Source organism: Phascolarctos cinereus, unplaced genomic scaffold (genome assembly GCF_003287225.1).
Source record: "Phascolarctos cinereus isolate Bilbo 61053 unplaced genomic scaffold, phaCin_HiC Scaffold_2;HRSCAF=192, whole genome shotgun sequence".
Lineage (NCBI taxonomy): Eukaryota > Metazoa > Chordata > Mammalia > Diprotodontia > Phascolarctidae > Phascolarctos > Phascolarctos cinereus.
Window position 1 is genome coordinate 5,489,423 of NW_027555625.1, and position 20,483 is coordinate 5,509,905.

General features: G+C 48.8%; 2 protein-coding genes across 6 annotated transcripts in view; one reads left to right on the forward strand and one right to left on the reverse strand.

Annotated features, from left to right (window-relative positions):
* GEN1 (GEN1 structure-specific endonuclease) overlaps positions 1-952 on the reverse strand; it is a 28,057-nt gene extending 27,105 nt beyond the window's left edge. The window contains 1 exon segment of the mRNA XM_020967427.2: positions 833-952. The gene's annotated coding sequence lies outside the window, so the exon portion shown is untranslated.
* A 238-nt stretch (positions 953-1,190) lies between these two features.
* SMC6 (structural maintenance of chromosomes 6) overlaps positions 1,191-20,483 on the forward strand; it is a 54,862-nt gene continuing 35,569 nt past the window's right edge. Inside the window, exons 1-6 of one of the 5 annotated variants that reach the window (XM_020967421.2) lie at positions 1,191-1,338; positions 8,852-8,975; positions 9,058-9,122; positions 9,858-10,038; positions 11,434-11,551; positions 13,654-13,759. In XM_020967421.2, the coding sequence (XP_020823080.1) occupies positions 9,880-10,038; positions 11,434-11,551; positions 13,654-13,759 (383 nt within the window). In that variant the 5' untranslated portion in view covers positions 1,191-1,338; positions 8,852-8,975; positions 9,058-9,122; positions 9,858-9,879. Of the gene's footprint in view, positions 1,339-1,606; positions 1,785-2,094; positions 2,233-8,851; positions 9,123-9,857; positions 10,039-11,433; positions 11,552-11,882; positions 11,976-13,653; positions 13,760-20,483 lie in introns of those variants that run through there. The other 4 variants (XM_020967425.2, XM_020967422.2, XM_020967423.2 and 1 more) reach the window with 4 other exon arrangements.

Below are 20,483 nucleotides of genomic sequence, written 5' to 3' on the forward strand. Positions count from 1 at the left end.
ACTGGGGTGCCAGAGCTGTGACCTAGAACATTGGGGTGCTGGGCTGGCCAGGGCCCAAAACACTGGGCTGTGCCAGCGCTAAGACGGCTCCCCAAACCTAGAACACTAGGTGTCGGAGCTGTGGCGTGTTGGCGCAAGGAGGGCCCTCAGAATCTGGAACACTGAGTTGTTAGAGCTGTGACCTAGAACACTGGGGTGTGCTGGTGCCAAGAGATCCCCCCGGAACCCAACACTGGACCGCTGGGGCTAGAATGAAGAACACTGAGCTGCGGGGGAAAAAATTTCAGCCCTGGGAGGGCCCCTAGAGCAACGGGGTCCTAGGGACGGTCCTAGAACCTAAAACACTGGGGGCGCACTGGCGCTGGGAGGGCCCCCAGGACCTAGAACACTGGGGGGTGGCTCTGAGAGGGCTCCTAGAATACTAGGATGTGCTGTGCGGGGGGGGGCGGCTCTAGAAACCAAGGCATGGAAGTGTCTGCAATGGGAGGGCCCCCAGACCTAGAACACAGGGTGACTGCCCTAGGAGGGCCCCAAAAGTCAGAACACGAGGCTGTACCAGCGTGGGGGCAGAACCCCCGGAAACAGGGCTCCAAGGGTAGGAGGCATCTAGGTCCAGCCCACCACAGTCACGCGCCGTGCCGGGTCACGTGGCCTGCACTCACTCCGTCACGTGGCGCCACGAGGGCGGGGCTCCAGCCCCCACAGCGTCCCACCCCTTTCCCTGCGGCGAGGCAATATCTGAGCTTGCTTGGCCCGGTCCCACCGCCCCGCCACGCCCCCTCTCTCCCGGGGCTCCCTCCCCACCCAGACCCCGGACCCGGCCCTCACTTACCGCCGGGGCGTCGGAGGGCGCGGGAGCAGAGGCCTCCCAGGACAAGGCGGTCGCTGACTTCCCCGTTCCAAATTGAGGCCGGCGTCCGGCCCCACCCCTGCGCCGACGGACGGTCCCCTCTGCCAATCGGAAGCGCCGCTCTCCCTTGCCCCGCCCCTTCCTCCCCCTCAGGCGCCAGGAGCCGTCCGGCCTGGGCCTGCCTCGTGGGGCGCAGGCGCAGTGCTGTCCCCGCCTGGATTCGCCTGAGGAGTCGAAGACTCGCGGCTCCCCGGCAGAGGCCCAGGCGGGGGGGGGAGGGGAGGCGCGGCGCAGGCGCAGTGGGAGCGCTGGCCGCGGGGGCCCCTCCCCTTCCCTTCCTCAGGAGCTATCTGCCCGGCCCCGCGGGGAGCCTGAGCCGCGGGGTCTTGTGGGCGTGAAGGCCAGGGCGCCTGCGCGGCCTTGGGGAAGGGCCGGGCGGCTCGGCCGCGCTGCCCAACGTCGACGCCGCGGCTCCTCGGCCCCTCCAGGTAGGAGGAGGGAGCGGGGAGGCCCCGAGGGGGGAAGCCCGGTGGGGTGGGGGGGACGGTGTACACGCACGTAGAGACGGGCAGGGCCGCCCCTGAGGGGTACGGCCCGGGCAGACGCGCGGAGGTGGGAGAGGACGGGGCCCTGCCGGCTCGGGGCGCCTCTTCCCGGGTCCAGCCGCCCGAGGCCGCAGGCTGGGGGGGCCGCCTGCTGTGTCCGAGGGCGGGTCCTCTGCGCCCTCCCCGTGAGGGAGGGGAGGAGCATGAGAAAGGCCAAGGCTCGGAGGGAGGCGGTGCGATGAAGAGCGTGGTGTTGGGCTCCGGCTTTTGCCACCCCTTTCGGGGGTTTTGACAGACGAGGAAACTGAGGCAGGCCAAGGAACGCTCACACGGGGCCCCGAGCCGACGGGACTGGACAACGTTGACGGCAGGTGGCCTGGGCTGAATCGGTCAGTTCCGTTCTCTTCCCCGCCCCCACCCTCCGAGACGCTCCCGGCGGCGGAGGGGCAAAGAGCCGCCCCGCGCAGTGGGCCTCTGAGGGAGCGAGGGGCGAGGCCGGCCCGCATGGGCGCTGGGCCCTCCGGCGGCCCGGCAGACTCGCTGGGCTCTGCGAGCTCTGTCCCCGTGTCTCTGCTGCCAGGACCGCCTTGGAGGGGGGGCACGGGGAAGAGAGCTGTAACCGACCGATTCAGAGGGACCCCGTGTGGGCCTTCCTTGGCGGACGTGCTGGAGACGTGGGCCGTTGCCTTCTCCAGCTCATTTGACAGATGAGGAAACTGAGGCGGGCGGGGTGAGGTGACTGGCCCGAGGTCACGCGCCCCTGGAAGGGTCTCTCTGCACTGTGGCGCCCCCTAGCAGCCTGTCGCCAAAGTTCCCCGGGTGGAAACAAGAGCAAAGGTGATAAAAGCTGTAGCTGGAGATTCCTGGGCTCGGACGCTGGGGGATGGGGGTCCAGTGCTGCTAGCGGCCTCCCCCCCCTTGTCTGAAAGGCCTCGGGGCAGGTGAAAGCGGGGAGCTTACTGATCAGAGTGGGAGGGCTCCCCTTGTTCCCGCCAGCGATGAGGAATCCGGATTTGATTTTGTCCGGAGACGTACGGGAAGAGGTGCGCTTAAGTGCGCTCGTCTGTTAGGATCGTTGTGTGAGGGAGCGCCTAAGACAGCGAGCATCTGCCGCTCTGAGCCTTTGGCAGCGGGTTAGCTGAAGAAACAAAGTAGAAAGGGGGCCTTCGAGAATAACAAGCAGGACTTGTGATTGGCTCCGGTACCATGTGGGGCATAGCTCCAGTCGGGATCGGATTAAAGGCTAGCCTCTGTGGAAGCGGACAGTGTTCTCCTGTTGTGGGGCTTAGCGAAAGCGGGAATGTGTTCTGTTTGGCAGTGAGGCGCGGTGTTGGGAACGTGTGATCTCAGAGCAGGCTGCCTCAGTTTAGCCGTTTGTAACATGGCTAAAAGTAATGCCTCACAATAATTTGAAAATTTATTGTATTTGAAGCATTAAGATGGTAAATTCTTTTTTTAATCTGGATTCTTGTGGGTTATAGGATAACGTTTTTTAAAGTGATGTTGTATGTCTGAAACTGTTTATTTAGAAACACAACCGGTAATGACAATTTTTTTTCTATGAGCTTGACCTACAGAAATTGCATTAAGAAGTCCTCTGTTTGTAATGCAGGATTTTAAGATCTGATAAGCCCTGAGGATAGAATAAGCTTTTTTAACAACAGTGGCTAATCAATCATGTTTAGCCTGGCATATTTTGAACTGACCTACCACTAGCAGTTGTGACTCCAAACCAGAAAAACTTTTCTCGTGTGTGTGTGTGCGCGTGTGTGCGTGCACACGCGTGCTTCACCTATTATACTGTGAGATTCATTTGTCTTGTGTCATTTCATTTGGCCTGTGTATTACTTTTTTGCTAAGTGGGTTTTTGATGAAAACCCAATGTGTTTTGTACTAATGCTTTTCCAGAGGCCATGTGTCATAGAATGAATGATTTTCTATGTAAGATAATTTGGAAATACATTTGTCTAAATTAATATTATCTGATTAGTATTTAAAGTTTTGCTTAAAATTCATGGTATTATGAATGTTGTTATGTGTTTCAAGATTTTCTTATATTTGTAAATTCTGTGGAACAGAAATGCTGTTAAGGAAGTGGTAATATATCAGTGGAGATTTAAAATTTTTTTGACTTGGGTGTTGGGAAATTATTAATCAAGGTATTAGACTACTGTTATAATATTAAAACATACGCAGTCGAGCATTTTCTTGCGAATTATGAAGTTGTGTCTAGAATCGTCTGTATGGTTGGATCTTTAACCAACTTTAACAGATCCCAGTCTAAGAGATTTTCTTTTGTTAATATGCAGTATCCATCTGTTAGTCTGCAAATTACTGCCAGCCTCTTCTGAGAGATTCTGTTTGAGTAACCCTACCCTGTCAGTCGTCTATGTGAATTTACAGATTACAATTGTTTTATTGATTGCTTTTAGACTAGGATGAGTTTAGAAAACAATGTTGAGTGATTTTTGGAAGGCCTGATACATTTTCATTTTGAGCTGATTTATTGCAGCAACATGAAAATAGTAAAAACTGTATCCAGCCCTAAGCTATGATTGTTGACACTTAATGTTTAAAGTCAGATCTACTGGACTGTAATTGATATTAGTCTGAGTTGGATTCCAGCAGCGAACATTTGAAATGCCATTGAACCGATGACCCCATGATGCCAGCGGCCCTTTGGGAGTGACATCTGGGAACTAAAGTCATCTAGGGGTCTTGGGAACCTCGAAAGAATTCAACCACCCAAGCCTTCTTTCAGTCCAAGTAGTTTATTGAAACACCAGTTGGTGTGGGCAAGATTCCTAGTGAGCCTGCACTGTGATGCCAATACAAGCTGGCTAGACTTTAAGAATCTGAGCAATTTAATGGGGGTAAGATGGACACTTTTATATAGAAAGACTTGTGGGAAGATCTGGGTGGGATTAAGGAGTGTCAAGTAAGCTAATTAAGTAATCAAGGTGGACTGGGGTGGGCCAGATTGAACACCAGGAATCAGGACTGTGTGGGAAAGTCTAAGGGCTTTTCCTTTTAGGGGGAGAAGAGTTTCTGCTTTGGGCTGAGGCTCCTGACTCTATTTCCCTGGTGTGATATTTCCTCTTGAACAGCAAGTTTTCCCATTGGGCTGAGCTTCTGAGCCTGCTGTGGCATTCTCTCCATACAGTCAGCTGCCTCTATGACTCTTGCCTGGAACTGACCCCAAGCTAGGGGAGTACTTTTTCCCATACGATATCTGTGTCTCTCTTTTTCCATTTATGGCAAGTTTCTGTGATTGTGGCAGGTGGTCAGTAGAACATATGAATACAATATTAAATCATCATCTCATAGACTAGATGCAAGTATGTAAGATTTAATTTATTCAGCCTGAAGTTACAGCCCTTTCCTTATTCTAAACAGCTAAGGAGATGAGTACTTGGGCTTGTCCTCTGCCAGAAGAATGAAAACCCCAGAGACAGTTTCTGGGTGATTAATAATCAATTTATTAATTAGGCTAGTCAACAATCAATAAGTTGATGGTCAGTGGTTTCCTTTGGCAACCAGAGACCCCAAGGGAGACCCTAAAACTCCTTTAAAACCCTTCTGAAAGGGACCTCCCCTGGCAAATGAAACTCAGACCTGATGGGTGGACATTTAGTGAGGAGGTAGGTTAAAGGTCTTCAGCTCCTCTTGCTGAGAATATGGCTTACTCTTACTACTACCAGCCTCGAGGTATCTGGGCAGAGGAAGCATGTCCATCAAGATGTTTCTGGCTGGTTTTCTCCTTCATGAGTTGGGTCACCCTAAACTCTGATGGAGGGGATCAGGGAGGCAAAGGCTTGCCTAGACTGGATTCTGTTTATAGTTTAAACAGAAATGAGATCTCCCAGTAGGGTGGGGTCCCCCCCAAAACTGAGGAGCATGTGCCTTGAGGGCTAGGAGCAGTCTCATCAGTCAGCCATGCCCTTCAGAGACTGAGGACCTTAACAAGTGTTGGGCCTTTAAGGGAAAAAGGTGGATCACAAATTAGTAATTAGTTACTAATATAATAGTGTAATATTGATTATATTGTCACTGTATCAACTTAACATGTTTTACTGCAGACAACTCATTTATACAATTTGGAATTATTTACTTAATGTATTTGCACACCCTATGCCGGGTCTTTTTTTTTTTTTTTAACAATTGGACCTCATAGGTAAATTCGTTTTTGTGGCCCTTCAGCTTAGGCCTGGAAGTCACCCACTTGCAAAGGGTGTTGTTACCTATGTGCTCATAAATCCTACCAGCTTCTCATCCTCCTGAGGTGGGGAACAGCTAGCCAGAGTGAATAAGTAGAGTAAATAACTGGACTGAATATTTCTTGAGAAGACAACAAGGTCAGATGCTTATATGTGTCAGATATAGATGATTCTAATGAAACACGAAGGTCTTGAGCATCTTTTCATAAGAAGGTTGAAAATTGGGTTCATTTATGTTTGCGATTGCATTGTTCCTTCTCTGCACAAATCAAGCAGTTTAGGAGAGCTAGTTAGGTCCTGATTTGTCAGTTATTATTTGAATTTCCTAAATATATCAATATAATAATTTGCTAACTTACATCATAGGGCAATTATGGGTAATAAAACTGAAGGTTTTTCCCTTTGTGGTGCTCAAAGAATGAAATAAATGAATGCCAGTTTAAAGAAGTTAAATGACAGTGGAGTTAATGGTAATTTAAAAAGCACGCTTAACCTTGGCTTACATGTCCCTGTGGTAATCAAATCTTTAACTAGAAGGGCTTACTTTACAAGGGAGATCCTCATAGATTCATGTAATTTCTCCTTTCAACCTGATGTTGTCAGGGTCTAAATCAAATGCCTCATTTAGATAAAGAAAAGGGCAGCAAAGGGTATGGGAAACCGCACATTCTCTGATTTGGGGGTTCCTAATTTGATATTCTCCATTTAACTATTGTTAATAGGATAAGAGCCATAAGGTTGAGCTTGGAGTCACCACGTGAAATGGTGATCTGCTTAGCAAAATGAAAGTGACCCTGTTAAATTATATGGAGATCTGTTTCACCAGAGATTTAACAGAAGCCTCCAGGCATCTCTACCGTGTCCTGGCCAGGAGAAGCAGATCTGCTAGGAGAAGCTGCTCTGAGGATAGGCCCATGCCAGCTTGCCTTTGAGGAGATGTTCTCAGACACCACCCAGATAGTTTGAGCCCTGAGGATGAGAGGGACTGATTAAAAGGCAGTGGGAATGAGTTACTAAGAGACAGACTGAGCACTGCCTGCCTGCTTCCTCATTTTCCCATGTGTTTGGTACACTTCTTACCTAAGGGACGCCCCCAGGGCTTCCTGTTAGTGTGCCAGTCATCTTTCTCCCCCTTCCCCTGGAGAGTTGGTCCTGAGAGGGCCCTGAGCTGGATGCCATTTTACAATTGGCACATCAGCTAGAGATTGATTGTGTGTCTCGGTGAATCAGAGGGGGAATGAGGAAAATTAACATTGTGCTATATTATTTAATAACCAATAACCAGTATTGCTCTGTAATCCATCTTTTTCCTCATTCTGAAGGCCAGGCAGTTTCTGAAAGGCATGATTGGGTAATGTCGTCACTCTGAGCCCCAAGGCATCTGCTCCATAACCACCTTGGGCTTGGATCTTTCCAAGTGGGACCCCCTCTTCTGTATCCCCCATAGATAGAGAATCAGTTTGAGCTAGGCCATCCCCAGGGGACCAGTCTCTCGTCCTTGCTTTCTTATCGAGGTCAAGGGTGACTTAGTACCTAGTGGCGTAGCCAAAACTGGGATAATCTGACTAAGATGCTTTTGTTTTTCTAGCCAGGATTGCTAGAGGCAGCTGGGTCTCAGGAAGCACCTAGCGTTCCTTAAATGTCAGGGTGTCTGAAGGCCACCCCACCTACTAGTCAGGGTTGGCCTTGTTTGCCAGGGGAGGTCCAAATGCTACGCTCTCAGGCCAATCAGAAGGAAGCAACACCTGGATTTAGAAGTCCCTCTGGGCCCTCATACCAGGTCTGGTGTGATGGGGAGAGACTAATAACCTCAGTTCATTGGTTGCTGATGGTGTAACTAATAAATTGATTGATGGTACTCAGAGCTGTGTCTTTCAGAATTTTGTTCATGACATTTCCCTGTGTAGCTCAGGTATTGGGGCTGGGCTGATGCTTTTTGTAGCCAGAGTTTAATTTCTACAAAATGACAGTAGTTGCAGAAATTGTTTGGTGCACTTGTTTGTTTCAGGTTAGGGCCTCAACATTCATGTCTTATAAACCAATGGGCAGTAGGGATTTTGCTGTTTCCTGGCCCTGTGTCTCTCCCCTTCTTGATCCCAGCCCCGCTGTTGCCAGCTGCCGGTGCCTTCCCTCTTGAGATTCCCTTTTGTGGACACTGCATTGTAACACTGAGCACAGTGCCTGGCACACAGACTCACTTAATACACTCTCGTTCCTCCCAGAACTATTTCTGTTTTTAAAAAACATACTGGGAAATAACAGCGCCCTAACCGGAGTCTGTGTCCGAGGGTGCCATTTCATGCCCTTGTCTGAGCGATAGAGTGGAGGAGGAGATGAGAGAACCAGGCAGAAGGGGACCTGGGAATCTTTGCGGCGCTACGGCACCTGCAAGCCCTCCATCAGCCCCTTCTCCATCTCGTCAGTCATTTAGTGGCAGAGGGCAGTGGGGTCAACTCAATGCACAGAAAGCTACATAAGGATCCCTGGGGAGGGAGAGCTCATCATATTGGCCTAGGAAACCACCCATTAACATTGTATTGTGTCGAACGTTTGTGTATTTTGTTAAGCATTTCCCAGTTGTATTTTAATAGTATTTAATTTTTTCCAATTCCCTGTAAAGACAATTTTTTCATCAGACTTTGAGTTCCAAATTTTTCTCCCTCCTTCCTTCCCCTCCCTCCTTCCTAATTTGATATAGGTTCTGTATATGTAGTCATGTAAAACATACTTCCATGTTAATCATGTTGTGAAAGAAGAAACAGAAAAAAACAAACAAACACAAAGACAGTGAAAATTGTGTGCTTGGATCTGCATTCAGACTCCATCGGTTCTTTGTCTGGGGTGCACAGCGTTGTCTGTCATGAATCCTTTGATGTTATCCTGGATCATTGTGTTGCCAAGAAGAGCTAAGTTCTTTACTGTTGATCATTTCACAGTGCTGCTGTTACTGTGTCCCAGTTAGGTTTTAATGTGGTTCGGGTTTGACCCTTCTTGTATAGAGCATGCAGTGGGTCACTCAGGGAATGTCGCTTGAGTCCCACTCCGTGCCAGGCCCCTGGCTCATCCCAGTCCCCTTCCCCTGGAGGGACTGCAGGTTTCCAGCACTTAATAGAACCCAAGCCATGGAACAGCCACAGCCATGGGAAGCACACTTTCTTAAAATTGTACTTTCTTGAAGTGTATGTTTGTTTCAAAAGTCCTTCATTTTTAATAAGTTGATTATCTCCTGCATCTCCTAGGTCTAGACCTGTTCAACTGAGCTGGAATAAGAAGAAGAGCCCTGTGTGAGCTGGGAGCTGCCCTGGGGAAGAGGACTGGCAAGGGATTGGAAGCTTTGCCTGATTCAGGATTACCTTATAACTGGTAAAAAAAAAAACAAAAACACAAATCCCCATTCATCACTGGCCAAGGGGCTCAGAGGTACTCTTCTCCTTCATTTGACCAGCCTTTGGTCCCTGGCCAGGAGGACACAAGCCTTCAAGATACTGACATTCCCTTGGGGAAGCTAAGGTAGCTTGATGTTTCCACCCCACCCAGGGGCGTCTCCTGGGGGGAGGGCAGGAGTGTCGTTGGCAGGAGGGGTGCCCTGCTAGGAGAGCCACCCGCAAGGTGCTGGACAGGGCTAGGGTTTGGGGAGCATTGCTGTGTAGGGGACCGGCCAAGGCTGACTCTGTCCCTGGTGTGAAGGGCTTCAACAAAGGGCCCATGGAGGAAGTCATCATCGCTTTGGGGCAGGGGGGTGGTGCCATGGTGAGGTCTGGGCTTTAGGAGTTTCTCTGGCAGCTGTGGAGGGAGAGAGGCAGACGTGCAAGCTATTAGAAGCAAAGGTAGAAAGTGAGAGTGCTGGTCCAGGGCTGAAGTGGTGATGTTCTGAAGGGGAAAGGATGCTGTGTTGCCAAGGAAACTGGAAATAGAACTGGCTTGTTGCTAGGAAACAGCGAAGAGCTGCTGAGCCCAGAGGAATCCTAGGGGGGCCCTTCCAGCATCCTGGGGCACTGTTGTGGGAAGGAGGGCTTCGTAGTGTTGGGCCACCACCTGAGGGCAAAGCTCAAACACAGGTGGGGGGAAGTGGGGTTACCTAGAGGGGTCTGCGTTGGCCCTGGTCAGAGGGGCTGGCGGGGCCTGCACCTACCACACTCCAAGGCCACAATCCAAGGCAGAAGAGGGGGAAGGGATGCCTTGAAGTGGGAGCACCTGGCTTATGCTGAATGCCCAGGTGTTCTTGTGGGTTCTCATCTCCTCTAGGATTCTCAGTGTTTTAGACCCAATGGCTAAAAGGAAAGAAGAACATTTTCTTCCTACTGGGACCCAGAAGAAACAGAGGCATGAACAGGAGAGAGGATCTGCAGAGGACAGTGAGGAGGAGGAGGAGGAGGAGGAGGAGAGTTCCCTGTCTTTGTCCTCTGGGAGTTCGGCTGCTCAAACAGTAAGATGCTGTGCTGGGGCATGGGCTTGCTGGGAGCGGCAGAAGCCAAGAAGGCGGCCCTTCCTGGGGAGGGGAGGTCCTTGTCCTCCGATTTACGGGAGAAGAGGAGAGGTTTCTCTGTTCCCCTAAGGCCCCTGAAAGTGCTGTCAAGTGGGTGCCACATTTTAAGGGACCCCCAACAGCTGAAGTGTGCAGGCCAACGCCAGGCCCCGGGGGCCCCCGGAGGGAGAGAGACCTGATGGGGCCCAGCGAATTGCCTTGAGGTAGATGGCTGTTTGTAGCACAGGCAAAATCCCAGGATCATAGATTCTGGCAGCTGAGGGCTGCCGTGGGCAGAGCCCCAGTCTGGAGGCAGCAAGGCCTGAGCTCAGATTCGCCTCTGCCTCAGCTGTGAAATAGGCATCCTCCCAGGGTGAGACAGGTGATAGTTGTGAGCTGTAGGGCACTGGGTCAGTGTAGGCTTCGTTACTGAGAGCTGAAAGAGATTCCATGTGCTTGCTGCTTCGGATAACCAGGCCTGGGGCTGGTGTAGACACAGGTTCAGCTCCAGGGCAGACCTTGACTGGAGGTGCCTCCCCAGCAGCGAGGATCCATCCTCTCAAGGCTGGAGAGAATGGGCTTCTTTGGCTGGCTGGCTGGCTGGTCTGGGAATCTTGAGAATCTTTGAGAAGTACTGGGCTGGGAGGAAGGGCAGAAGGGCATGGTGGACCCAGGAAGGCAGCACTCCTAATGGGCCTCACTTCACATCCCCGAGGCTCGGTCTTCCCACCTCTAAAGTGGGGTGGTGGTTCTTGTCCTGTCTTCCTCACTGGGCTGAGAGCTCTGAATGTGAGTTATTGTTGGGATCTGAACCAGCCCCCCACTTTTACAACTGAGGAACATGGGGCCAGTTTGAATTACTAATAGGGAAATTCTGTGGCCCGCTCTGCCTGAGATGAACCGCTCTTGGAGTCACAAAGAGGGAGGAGGGACCTTGGAGGGCCAGTGACTGCAGTCATTAATGGCCATGGGGATTGTCAGGGGCTGCAGGTTGGCTTCGCTGCTGTTCATCTTTGGTCTGTAGCAAAAAGGTCAAGAGCAGCCTGTCTGGCCATTGCTATCTGAATGGGGTGGGGTACTTAGAGAAATTAAGCACAATCAGCTAAAACCAAGGACCCTTTGGTCCCCGGGTCCCAGAAGGATTGGCCATCCTTTTCCTTTGCTGTGTGTCGTGAGTTACTGTGATCAGGGATGCTCATTCTGGGGAGGGCCGAGTCTCCTAGAAATCGGCTGGCTCTTGGTCTCTTACTGACGTGTGAGTGAGGGTCCTCGAGGCTGGGCTGGGGTCTCCGCCAGCTGTCGGGGCGGCGTGCCACATGGCCACACCCATTCTGACGCCCTCGTTTTCTTTAACAGACATCAGCCGAAGTCGGGATCATTGAGAGCATACAGCTGAAGAATTTCATGTGCCATGCAATGCTCGGGCCTTTTAAGTTCGGATCCAATGTCAACTTTGTGGTGGGAAACAACGGAAGTGAGTCGGTGTTGGTTAGAGATCTAGAGATCCGCCATTCATGGTGGAAAAACTCTGCTCTCGAGGCTAGCCTTGTTGGAGATGGCCCTGTGGCCCTGCCCATTGTGGGTGTGAATGTGCGTGTGACACAGAGGGGGAGAGAGAGAGAGAGAGAGAGAGAGAGACGCACGCCCCCACCCCCTGGGGCCTGTGTGCCAGGGCCGTCAGCGCATTCACCTGGGCCCCAAGGCCTGACAACAGGTGACAGCTGTGCCCGGACAGGGTGACCAGGCCAGCTCCTCACTTTGTTATTGCACCATGGGCTTCTGAAACGTGCAGATTCTGCTCACAGATGAAGCGTGGTCATTGCCTCCATCGAGTATCTCTGCAGTTCTCTATCCCAGGCACGTCCTGCCTCCGGATCAAGAGCGGCACACTGCTTTTGGTAAACTCCACAAGCCCCGTCAGTCACCAGGAGGAGCCCTTCACCACCTGCCCCCTCCTCCCTGTCCAGGCTCCATATACCTCCCTCCCCAGCACAGGGACCCCCGGCCTCCTGGCTGTTCCAGCATTTTCTGTGGCCATCCCCAGGCTTGGAACACTGTCCCTCCTGTCTCTGCCCCTTCTCCCGGAAGACTTCCCCAGCCCCTCCTAATTCTGTGCCTACCTTCTCTTAATTCTCCCCAACCTGTCCTGTCTCCCTCATTAGATTATAAGCTCCTTGAAGGCAGGGGCTGTCTCCTGCCTTTCTTTTCACCCTTAGTGCTTAGCACAGTGCCTGGCACATAGTAGGTGCTTAAAAAGTGCTTACTGACCAATGGACACAGCGCCCCCCAGGGCGGAGATCACAAGCCAGTTGTGAGCACGATGTCTGTGAGTCTTTAGAGCAAGGACAACATCATTGCAGCATGTTACCGGCAGTGATGATCATTGTGACCCCAAGCTTACGTCGTCCTTGCTCTTTTATTGAGTGACATGGTTATATTTTGATGTTACCGGTAGTCTCATCAGTCCATAGAATGCATGTAGTGCTTACAGGGTAGCATTCTCACACTATTGCACTCTGTGTAGATAGGAGTGAGTGTGTGTGTGTATGTATCTCTTAGGGTGGGAAAAGTTTCCGTAACCCTCGATTAATACTTAAAACAGCTAAATGTGTAAAACATGTTGAGGTCTCTAGCCCTTGCTGTATTCTGAATCATCTGTGCAGTTGCTGTTTGTGGTCATGGCCTGAGGAGGGAAAGCTGTTCTGCACCGTGCCCCTGGCCTCCGACAGCCAGTGTATCTCTAGGGAGAAGAGCCCCGGCCTAGGAGTCCGGGGGCCACAAGGGCAGGCCCCGCTTCCTCCAGCTTTCCTCGTGACTCCTCACTCCTGGGCCTTGGGTCATTTTGTGATTTAAGAAGAGAAATGGTTTGTTGTGGCTTTTCTGGAACTCAGTGATGCTCTGTTTTCTGTAAGCTGATGACGAAAAGCTGTGCTGAATGTTGAATAGGCGTTCTCCTAGGTCAGAATTATTTAGATGCTATGTAGAATGTCAATATTTTTGAGTCCACAAAACGAGCAGTCTAGTTCCAGTTCTTATTAGAAAAGCTCTTGCCTGTCTGTGATGTTGTAAGCAGTGAGATGCGTGGTCCCTTGTGTCTCAGGCTCTGTGGGGATGGAGTGGGGCAGAAATTTGTTAACATGATGCATAAGCCCAGAGATGAGCCTGGTTAGCAGCCGGCGTCATGGGCATGAGAAACGGGGCCATGAGGCCCTCAGTGGCACAGGTATGTCAACGTATAGGCTACCTTTTTGTTTTTAAGGTTTTATCATATTCTGTAAGGAACATGAAGTATTCTATGGGATGAGGAAAATTCTGTCCCCGGTTTTGTCTAGAAAATCCATGTATCCTGCAGCGATCCTGGGTCCTCAGTCATTGTTGGCAGTGCCCAAGGGCTCCTCTGGTCCCGCCTTCTGCTGCAGAAATGACAAAACCAGGGTCGGAGAAGGAGAGGGAGGAGAACTGGCTGCCGGGCACACGGCAGGGGATGCAGGGTGGGGGGCCTCGAACCCGGCATTCTCCTCACTTCAGCAGGCTTCGGGGTGCACTATTGATTTGTCCTATCTTTTGTTCCCTCAGGCGGCAAGAGTGCGGTCCTGACGGCTCTCATCGTTGGTCTTGGAGGAAAAGCAACAGCCACCAATAGAGGCTCCTCTTTGAAAAACTTTGTGAAAGATGGCCAGAGGTGAGTGAGGTGGGGGATTGACCATTGCTTGTCCTCTCTTTGTGGGGCTCCTCTTGTTTTCCCTGGGGCTCCCTGAGTAGGAGGACGTGGCTGTGTCACTGTTCTGGAGGAGGGGGACAAGATGCAACCAGATGGTGGTCCCTGACCTTACCTGCGCCCTGAGACCCCTCTGGCCACACTGAGGAGCTTGGGTCGATGGAAGGCAGCCCGCGACTTCCACTTGGAAGATGTTTCAGTGGCCCGGGTGGAAGGGAATGAGGCCCTGAAATGGGTGGTGGCCATGAAGGGGAAGCAGGGGACAATTGCAAGGCAGCATGTGGACCTAGAATGTAAGGAGCGAGGGAGCCGAGGAATCGGGGATGACGCCGCGGGTTCAAGCTTGAGTCTGGAGGAGCCCACTGCCTTCAGCGAGGAGGATGAGCTCAGTTGCGAAGCAGGCACCCAGACACATCGAGGCCGACCCTCGCCTGAGCTGTATGCCTGGTGGGTGGCCGCTACACCTTTGTGCGGTGACCTCCGTGAGGGCAAGCAAATGGCGTGAAGCAGACTGGGCCAGAGGTCAGCTCAGTGTAAGGGGAAAGCTGGCTAATGAATCAGACCATTCCGGAAGTCCAGGGGCTGCCTCTGGAAAGCAGAGACTCGTTGACCGTTAGTTGGGAAGGATGTCAGACGGAGGCTGCATGCCGTCCTCAGCTCCTCAGACTCCCACTAAAGGGGTGAAAAGTGGTGGAACAGGCAGGGGCTGGATCACAGGGAGATGGAGGAGAATGAAAGAAACGAGTGGAAGATCACATCACCCCCCGTAGCATCTTAGATAATGTGTGTCATCACCTTCTCCCAGTCTTCCTTGCTTTTCACCAGAATTACTGCAATGACCTTTTTTTTTTGTTTTTTTCCTTTTTCTTCATTTTCTTTTTTGTATTTATTTAGTATTTTATTTTGCCCCAATTACATGTAAAAAAGCCACAATTTTTTAACATTTGTTTTTAAAACTTTTAGTTCCAAATTCTCCCCCTTCCACCCTCCCCACCCCACCTTGTTGAAATGGCAAACAATTCAATAGAGATTATACTTGTGTGGTCATGCAAAACACTTCCATAATAGTCATGTTGTGAAATGAAATGTAGACCAAAAAAACCTGAAGAAAAATAAATTTTAAAAAGTCTGCTTCAATCTGTATTCAGACACAACAGTTCTTTGTCTGGGGATGGATAGCATTTTACATCCTAAGTCCTTCAGAGTTGTCTCGGATCCTTGTATTGCTGAGAACGGCTAAGTCATTCACACCTGATCATCTTAGAATATTGATGTCATTTTGTACACAGTGCATTGCACTTGCATCAGCTCATGTAAGTCTTTCCGGGTTTTTCTGAGAGCATCTTGCTCGTCATTTTTTATAGTATAGAGTATTCCATCATAATCACACACCACCACTTGGTGGCATCCCCTCAACTTCTAATTCTTTACCCCCAAAAAAGAGCTGCTATAAATATTTTTGTACACATAGGTCCTTTCCTATACAGACTTAGTGACGGTATTTACTGGGTCATTTGCCTTTTTTATCTTATTAGACAATCTAATAGGTATGAGGTGGTACCTCAGAATTGTTTTAATTTGCCTCTCTCCAATCAACAGTGAGTTGGAATTTTTTTTTTCATGTGGCCATAGATAACTTTGTTTATTTCATCTGAAAACTGGTCACATATTTTGATGCTTTATCAATTGGGGAATGGCTCTTATTTTTATAAATTTGACTCAGTTCTGTGTTTGAGAAATGAGGCCTTTATCAGAAAAACTTGCTCCAAAAATTTTTCAGTAACAGCTGTCGTTTTTCCCTCCTTTCTGTTCCCCTGTTTATTCTTTTCTCTCTCCTTTCACCCTGTCCCTCCTCAAGTATTTTGCTTCTGACTACCCCTTCCCCCAGTCTGCTCTCCCTTGTATCACACCCCCCCTTTATCCCCTTCTACTTTCCTGTAGAGGAAAATAAATTTCTGTACCCAATTGAGTATGTGTGTTATTCCCCTTTGAGCCAGTTCTGATGAGAGTAAAGTTCACTCACTCTCCCTCATCTGCCTCCTCTTCTCCTCCTCTGTAAAAGCTTTTTCTTGCCTCTTTTATATGAGATAATTTCTCATTTCTCTTTCTCTTTCTCCCAGTACATTCCTCTCACCCCTTAATTTCACTTTTTAGTCATCATTCCTTCATATTCAACCCACACCTGTGCCCTCTGTCTATATATACTACTCCTAACCATCCTAATAAAGAGAAAGGTCTTATGAGTTCCAAATATCATCTGCCCATGTAGGAATGTAAACAATTTAACCTTATTAAGTCTTACCTGATGATTTCCCTTTCCTATTTACCTTTTTATGTTTCTCTTGAGTCTTGTATTTGAAAGTCAAATTGTCTGTTCAGGTCTGACCTTTTCATCAAGAATGCTTGAAAGTCTTCTATCTCATTGTATTTCCATTTCCCCCCCGAAGGATTATGTTCAGTTTTGCTGGGTAGGTGATTTTTGGTTGTAATCCTAGCTTCTTTGCCTCCAGAATATCATATTCCAAGCCCTCCAATACTTTAATGTAGAAGCCGCTAAATCTTGTGTAATCCTGACTGTGGCTCCACAAAACTTGAATTGTTTCTTTCTGGCTGCTTGCAGTATTTTCTCCTTGACCCGGAAACTCTGGAATTTGTCTATAATGTTTCTAGGAAGTTTTCCTTTTGGGATGTCTTTCAGGAGGTGATCAGTGGATTCTTTCCATTTCTATTTTACTCTCTGGTTCTAGAACATCAGCTCAGTTTTCCTTGGTAATTTCTTGGAAGATGATGTCTAGGCTCTTTTTTTGATCATGGCTTTCAGGTAGTCCAGTAATTTTAAATGATCTCTCCTAGATCTATTTTCAGGTCAGTGGTTTTTTCCAATGAGATAGTTCACATTGTCTTCTATTTTTTCATTCTTTTGGGTTTTTTGAGCTCTTCCATGGCCTGAGACCAATTTATACTTTTCTTGGAGGTTTTGGATGTAGGGAGCTTTGACTTTGTTATCTTCCTCTGAGTATATGTTTTAATCTTCCCTGTCACCACAATAACTTTCTGTCATCAGTTTTTTCCCCCATTGTTTGCTCATTTTCCCAGCCTGTTATTTGACTTTAAACTCTTTGTCAGGGTAGGGCTCTGCTTCCAGCATGGAGGGTGCACTGTCCCATGTTTCCGGGGGTTTGTGCATCTGTTTTCAGAGATGCTTCCTGTGTCTCTGTAGGTTTTCCGTTCTTCTGAGGTGGTAGGATCTAAGGAGAGATGTTTATTCCTCTTCTGGGCTGTGAGTGACCACAAGCACTCTTTGCTGCCCAGTCCACCCTCCACTGTAGCCATAGGCTCTGGTGTGCTAGCATTCCCCCTTGCCCTGGGATTGCCACCTAGGACTGCAGCCAGGATCCAAGTGTGGTCAAAGCAACAGAGTGCTGCTCCAGTGCTAGCAAAGACGCCCCTGTAGTCTCCTTCTGACCAGCTGTTCAGCCCCCTTATCATCTGTGGACTGACAACTCCAGAAGCTGCCGCTGCTGCCTCTGCTGGTTCAGTGGCTGCCAAGGCTGCTCCTGTTTGCAGTGGCCAGGTCTGTGCTGGCATGGCCTGTGCCAGACTGCGTTCCTCTCTCACCCTGGTGCTACAGACCTTTCCTGCCATCCCTCCAAGCTGTCCTGGGCTGGAAATTTGCTTCACTCTGTCTTTCCGTGGGTTCTGCTGCTCCAGAATTTGTTTAGTCATTTTTTTAAAAATACTTTACTTATTTTTAGTTTTCAACATTCACTTCCTTAAGATTTTGAGTTCTAAGTTTTCTCCTCCCTCTCCTCCCCCCTTTCTAATATGGTATACAATCTGACATAGGTTATTATATGTTCATATTAAGCACATTTTCACATTGGTGCTAATATAAAGAAGAATTAGAACTAATGGGAGGAACCATGAGATAGAAGAAACAAAACAAAACAACAAAAGAAAAGGTGAGCAAATAATATGCTTCTGTCTTCATTCTCACTCCATGGCTCTTTATTTGGATGTGGACAGCATTTTCCATCGTGAGACCTTTGGAGACGTGTCAGATCCTTGCGTTGCTGAGAAGGGCTAAGTCTGTCAAAGTTAGTTATCGCACAACGTGGCTGTTATTGTGTGCCGTCTTCTCCTGGTTCTGCTCACTTCACTCAGCATCAGTCCATACAGGTCTTTCCAAGTTTTTCTGAAGTCAGCCTATTCATCATTTCTTACAGTACAATGGCATTCCATTACATTCGTATACCACAACTTGGTCAGCTATTCCACAATTGACAGGCATTCCCTCAATTTCCAATTCTTTGCCACCACAAAAAGAGCTGCTATGAATATTTTGTACATATGGGTCCTTTTCCATTTTTATGATCTTCCTGGGATACAGCACTAGAAGGGCTATTGCTGGGTCGAAGGTCATGCACAGTCTTATGGCCCTTTGGGCATAGTTCCAAATTGTTCTCCACAATGGTTGGATCATTTCACAACTCTACCAACAATGCACTAGTGTTCCAATTTTCCCCCACCTTCTCCAACATTTATCATTTTCCTGTTTTGTCATCTTAGCCAATCTGATAGGTGTGATGTGGTACCTCAGAGTTGTTTTGATTTGCATTTCTCTAATCAAGAGTGATTTAGAGCATTTTTTCATATGACTATAGATGGCTTTAATTTCTTCCTCTGAAAACTGCCTGTTCATAGCCTTTGATCATTTATCAATTGAGGAATGACTGCTATTCTTATATATTCGACCCAGTTCTCTATGTATTTGAGAAATGAGACCTTTATGAGAGACACTGGGTATAAAAATTGTTTCCCAGCTTTCTGCTTCCCTTCTAATCTTAGTTGCATTGGCTTTGTTTGTGCAAAACCTTTTTAATTTAATGTAATCAGGGGCATCTGGGTGGCGTGGTAGATAGAGCATCGGCCCTGAAGTCAGGAGGACCTGAGTTCAAATGCAGCCTCAGACCAAACACTTGACACTTACTAGGTGTGTGAGCCTGGGCAAGTCACTTAACCCCAATTGCCAAAAAAAAAAAAGAAAGAAAGAAATTTAATGTAATCAACGTCATCCATTTTGCATTTCTTAATGTTCTCTGTCTCCTGTTTGGTCATGAATTCTTCTGTTCTCCATAGATCTGACAGGTAAACTCTTCCTTGCTCTCCTAGTTTGCTTACAGTATCAGCCTTTACATCTAAATCATGTACCCATTTTGACTTTATCTTGGTGTATAGCATGTAAGTTGTTGGTCTGTGCCTAGTCTCTGCCATGCTCTTCCAGTTTTCCCAGCAGTTTTTGTCAGATAGTGAGTTCTTACCCCAGAAGCTGGGGTCTTTGGGTTTATCAAATAATAGATTACTGTAGGCCTTGACTGCTGCATCTTGTGTACCTAACCGGTTCCACTGACCCACCACTCTGCTTCTTAGCCAATACCAAGTAGTTTTGATGACTGCTGCTCTGTCATACATAGCTAGGCCACCTTCCCCTGCATATTCTGGACTACAGTCATTTTTTAAAGGTATGCAGAGGAGAGCTCAGGCGAGTCTCTACCTTGATTCTGCCATCTTGGCTCCACCCCGTTTTTTGCGATGACCTTTTAAAATCATAATAATCCTATGATTACAATAACAGTTGCAGTGCCCAGAAGTGTCTATGGTTGTGTAGCCATAAAGTTGGGATGGAAGTTACCAGGCGCAAATTTAGTCTCGTCATTTTGTTAGCACGTTGGGGAAAGTCAGATTCGGTTTATTGAATACTTGACGTGACTGCACCCGAGCAGGAACCTTGGCCATTTTCCGTGGGCTCACTTTTTCATTCTAGTTTTTGTGACCTTGTTTCCCCGTGACGTGTGTAGTGTCTCAGGGCTGTGTTGTGCTTTGTTTTGTAGTATCTGTACTCCTGGTATTTTTTCAGAGCTGTTTTGTAAACTGATGGTGTATTTCTCCATTGAAAACACAGTTTGGAAAATACGCAATCCCACAAAATAAGAATAAGAATAATGGTGATGATGATAGTTTGTATTGATACCCTTTTTTTTTGGTTTGTTTGTTTTTGGCTAGGCAGTGGGGTTAAGTGACTTGCCCAGGGTCACACAGCTACTAAGTGTTATGGGTCTGAGGCTGGATTTGAACTCAGATCCTCCTGAATCCAGGGCCGGTGCTCTATCCACTGCGCCGCCTAGCTGCCCCCACCCTTTGTTTTACATCACCTAAGATCCCCCCTGTTCCTTCCCCTTCTCTCCTCCAGAGAACCACATATAACAAAGATTTCTTTCCAAAGAGAAGCAGGTAAAAGCCACTCCACAGAAGTGGTCAGGACGTTGTCGAAGCCTGACGGTCCGTGCAGCGTTCCCCTCGTGGGCCTCCCATATCTTACCATAACGCTTGGTTACTCCTTCTGCCTCCTCTAGGGCTGTCTCCACAAAGCTACCAGAGAAGTTTCCTCGCGTGAATATCCAGTCATGGCATGTCCTCACTTGGCAGATGCTGGTCGCTTGGCTTCCTGTTGCTTGTAGGATGAAATGTAGCCCCTTGTGTTTGGCTTTTCAAGCCCTTCACAACCTGGTCCTGATGTGCCTTTCCCCGGGTCTGTGGCCTAACCAAACAGGCCCGCCTGCCGGTCCTCACGAAAGAGACTAGTTTTCCCATTTCCATGTCTCTGCACCAGTCAGTAGAGGGGCAGCGT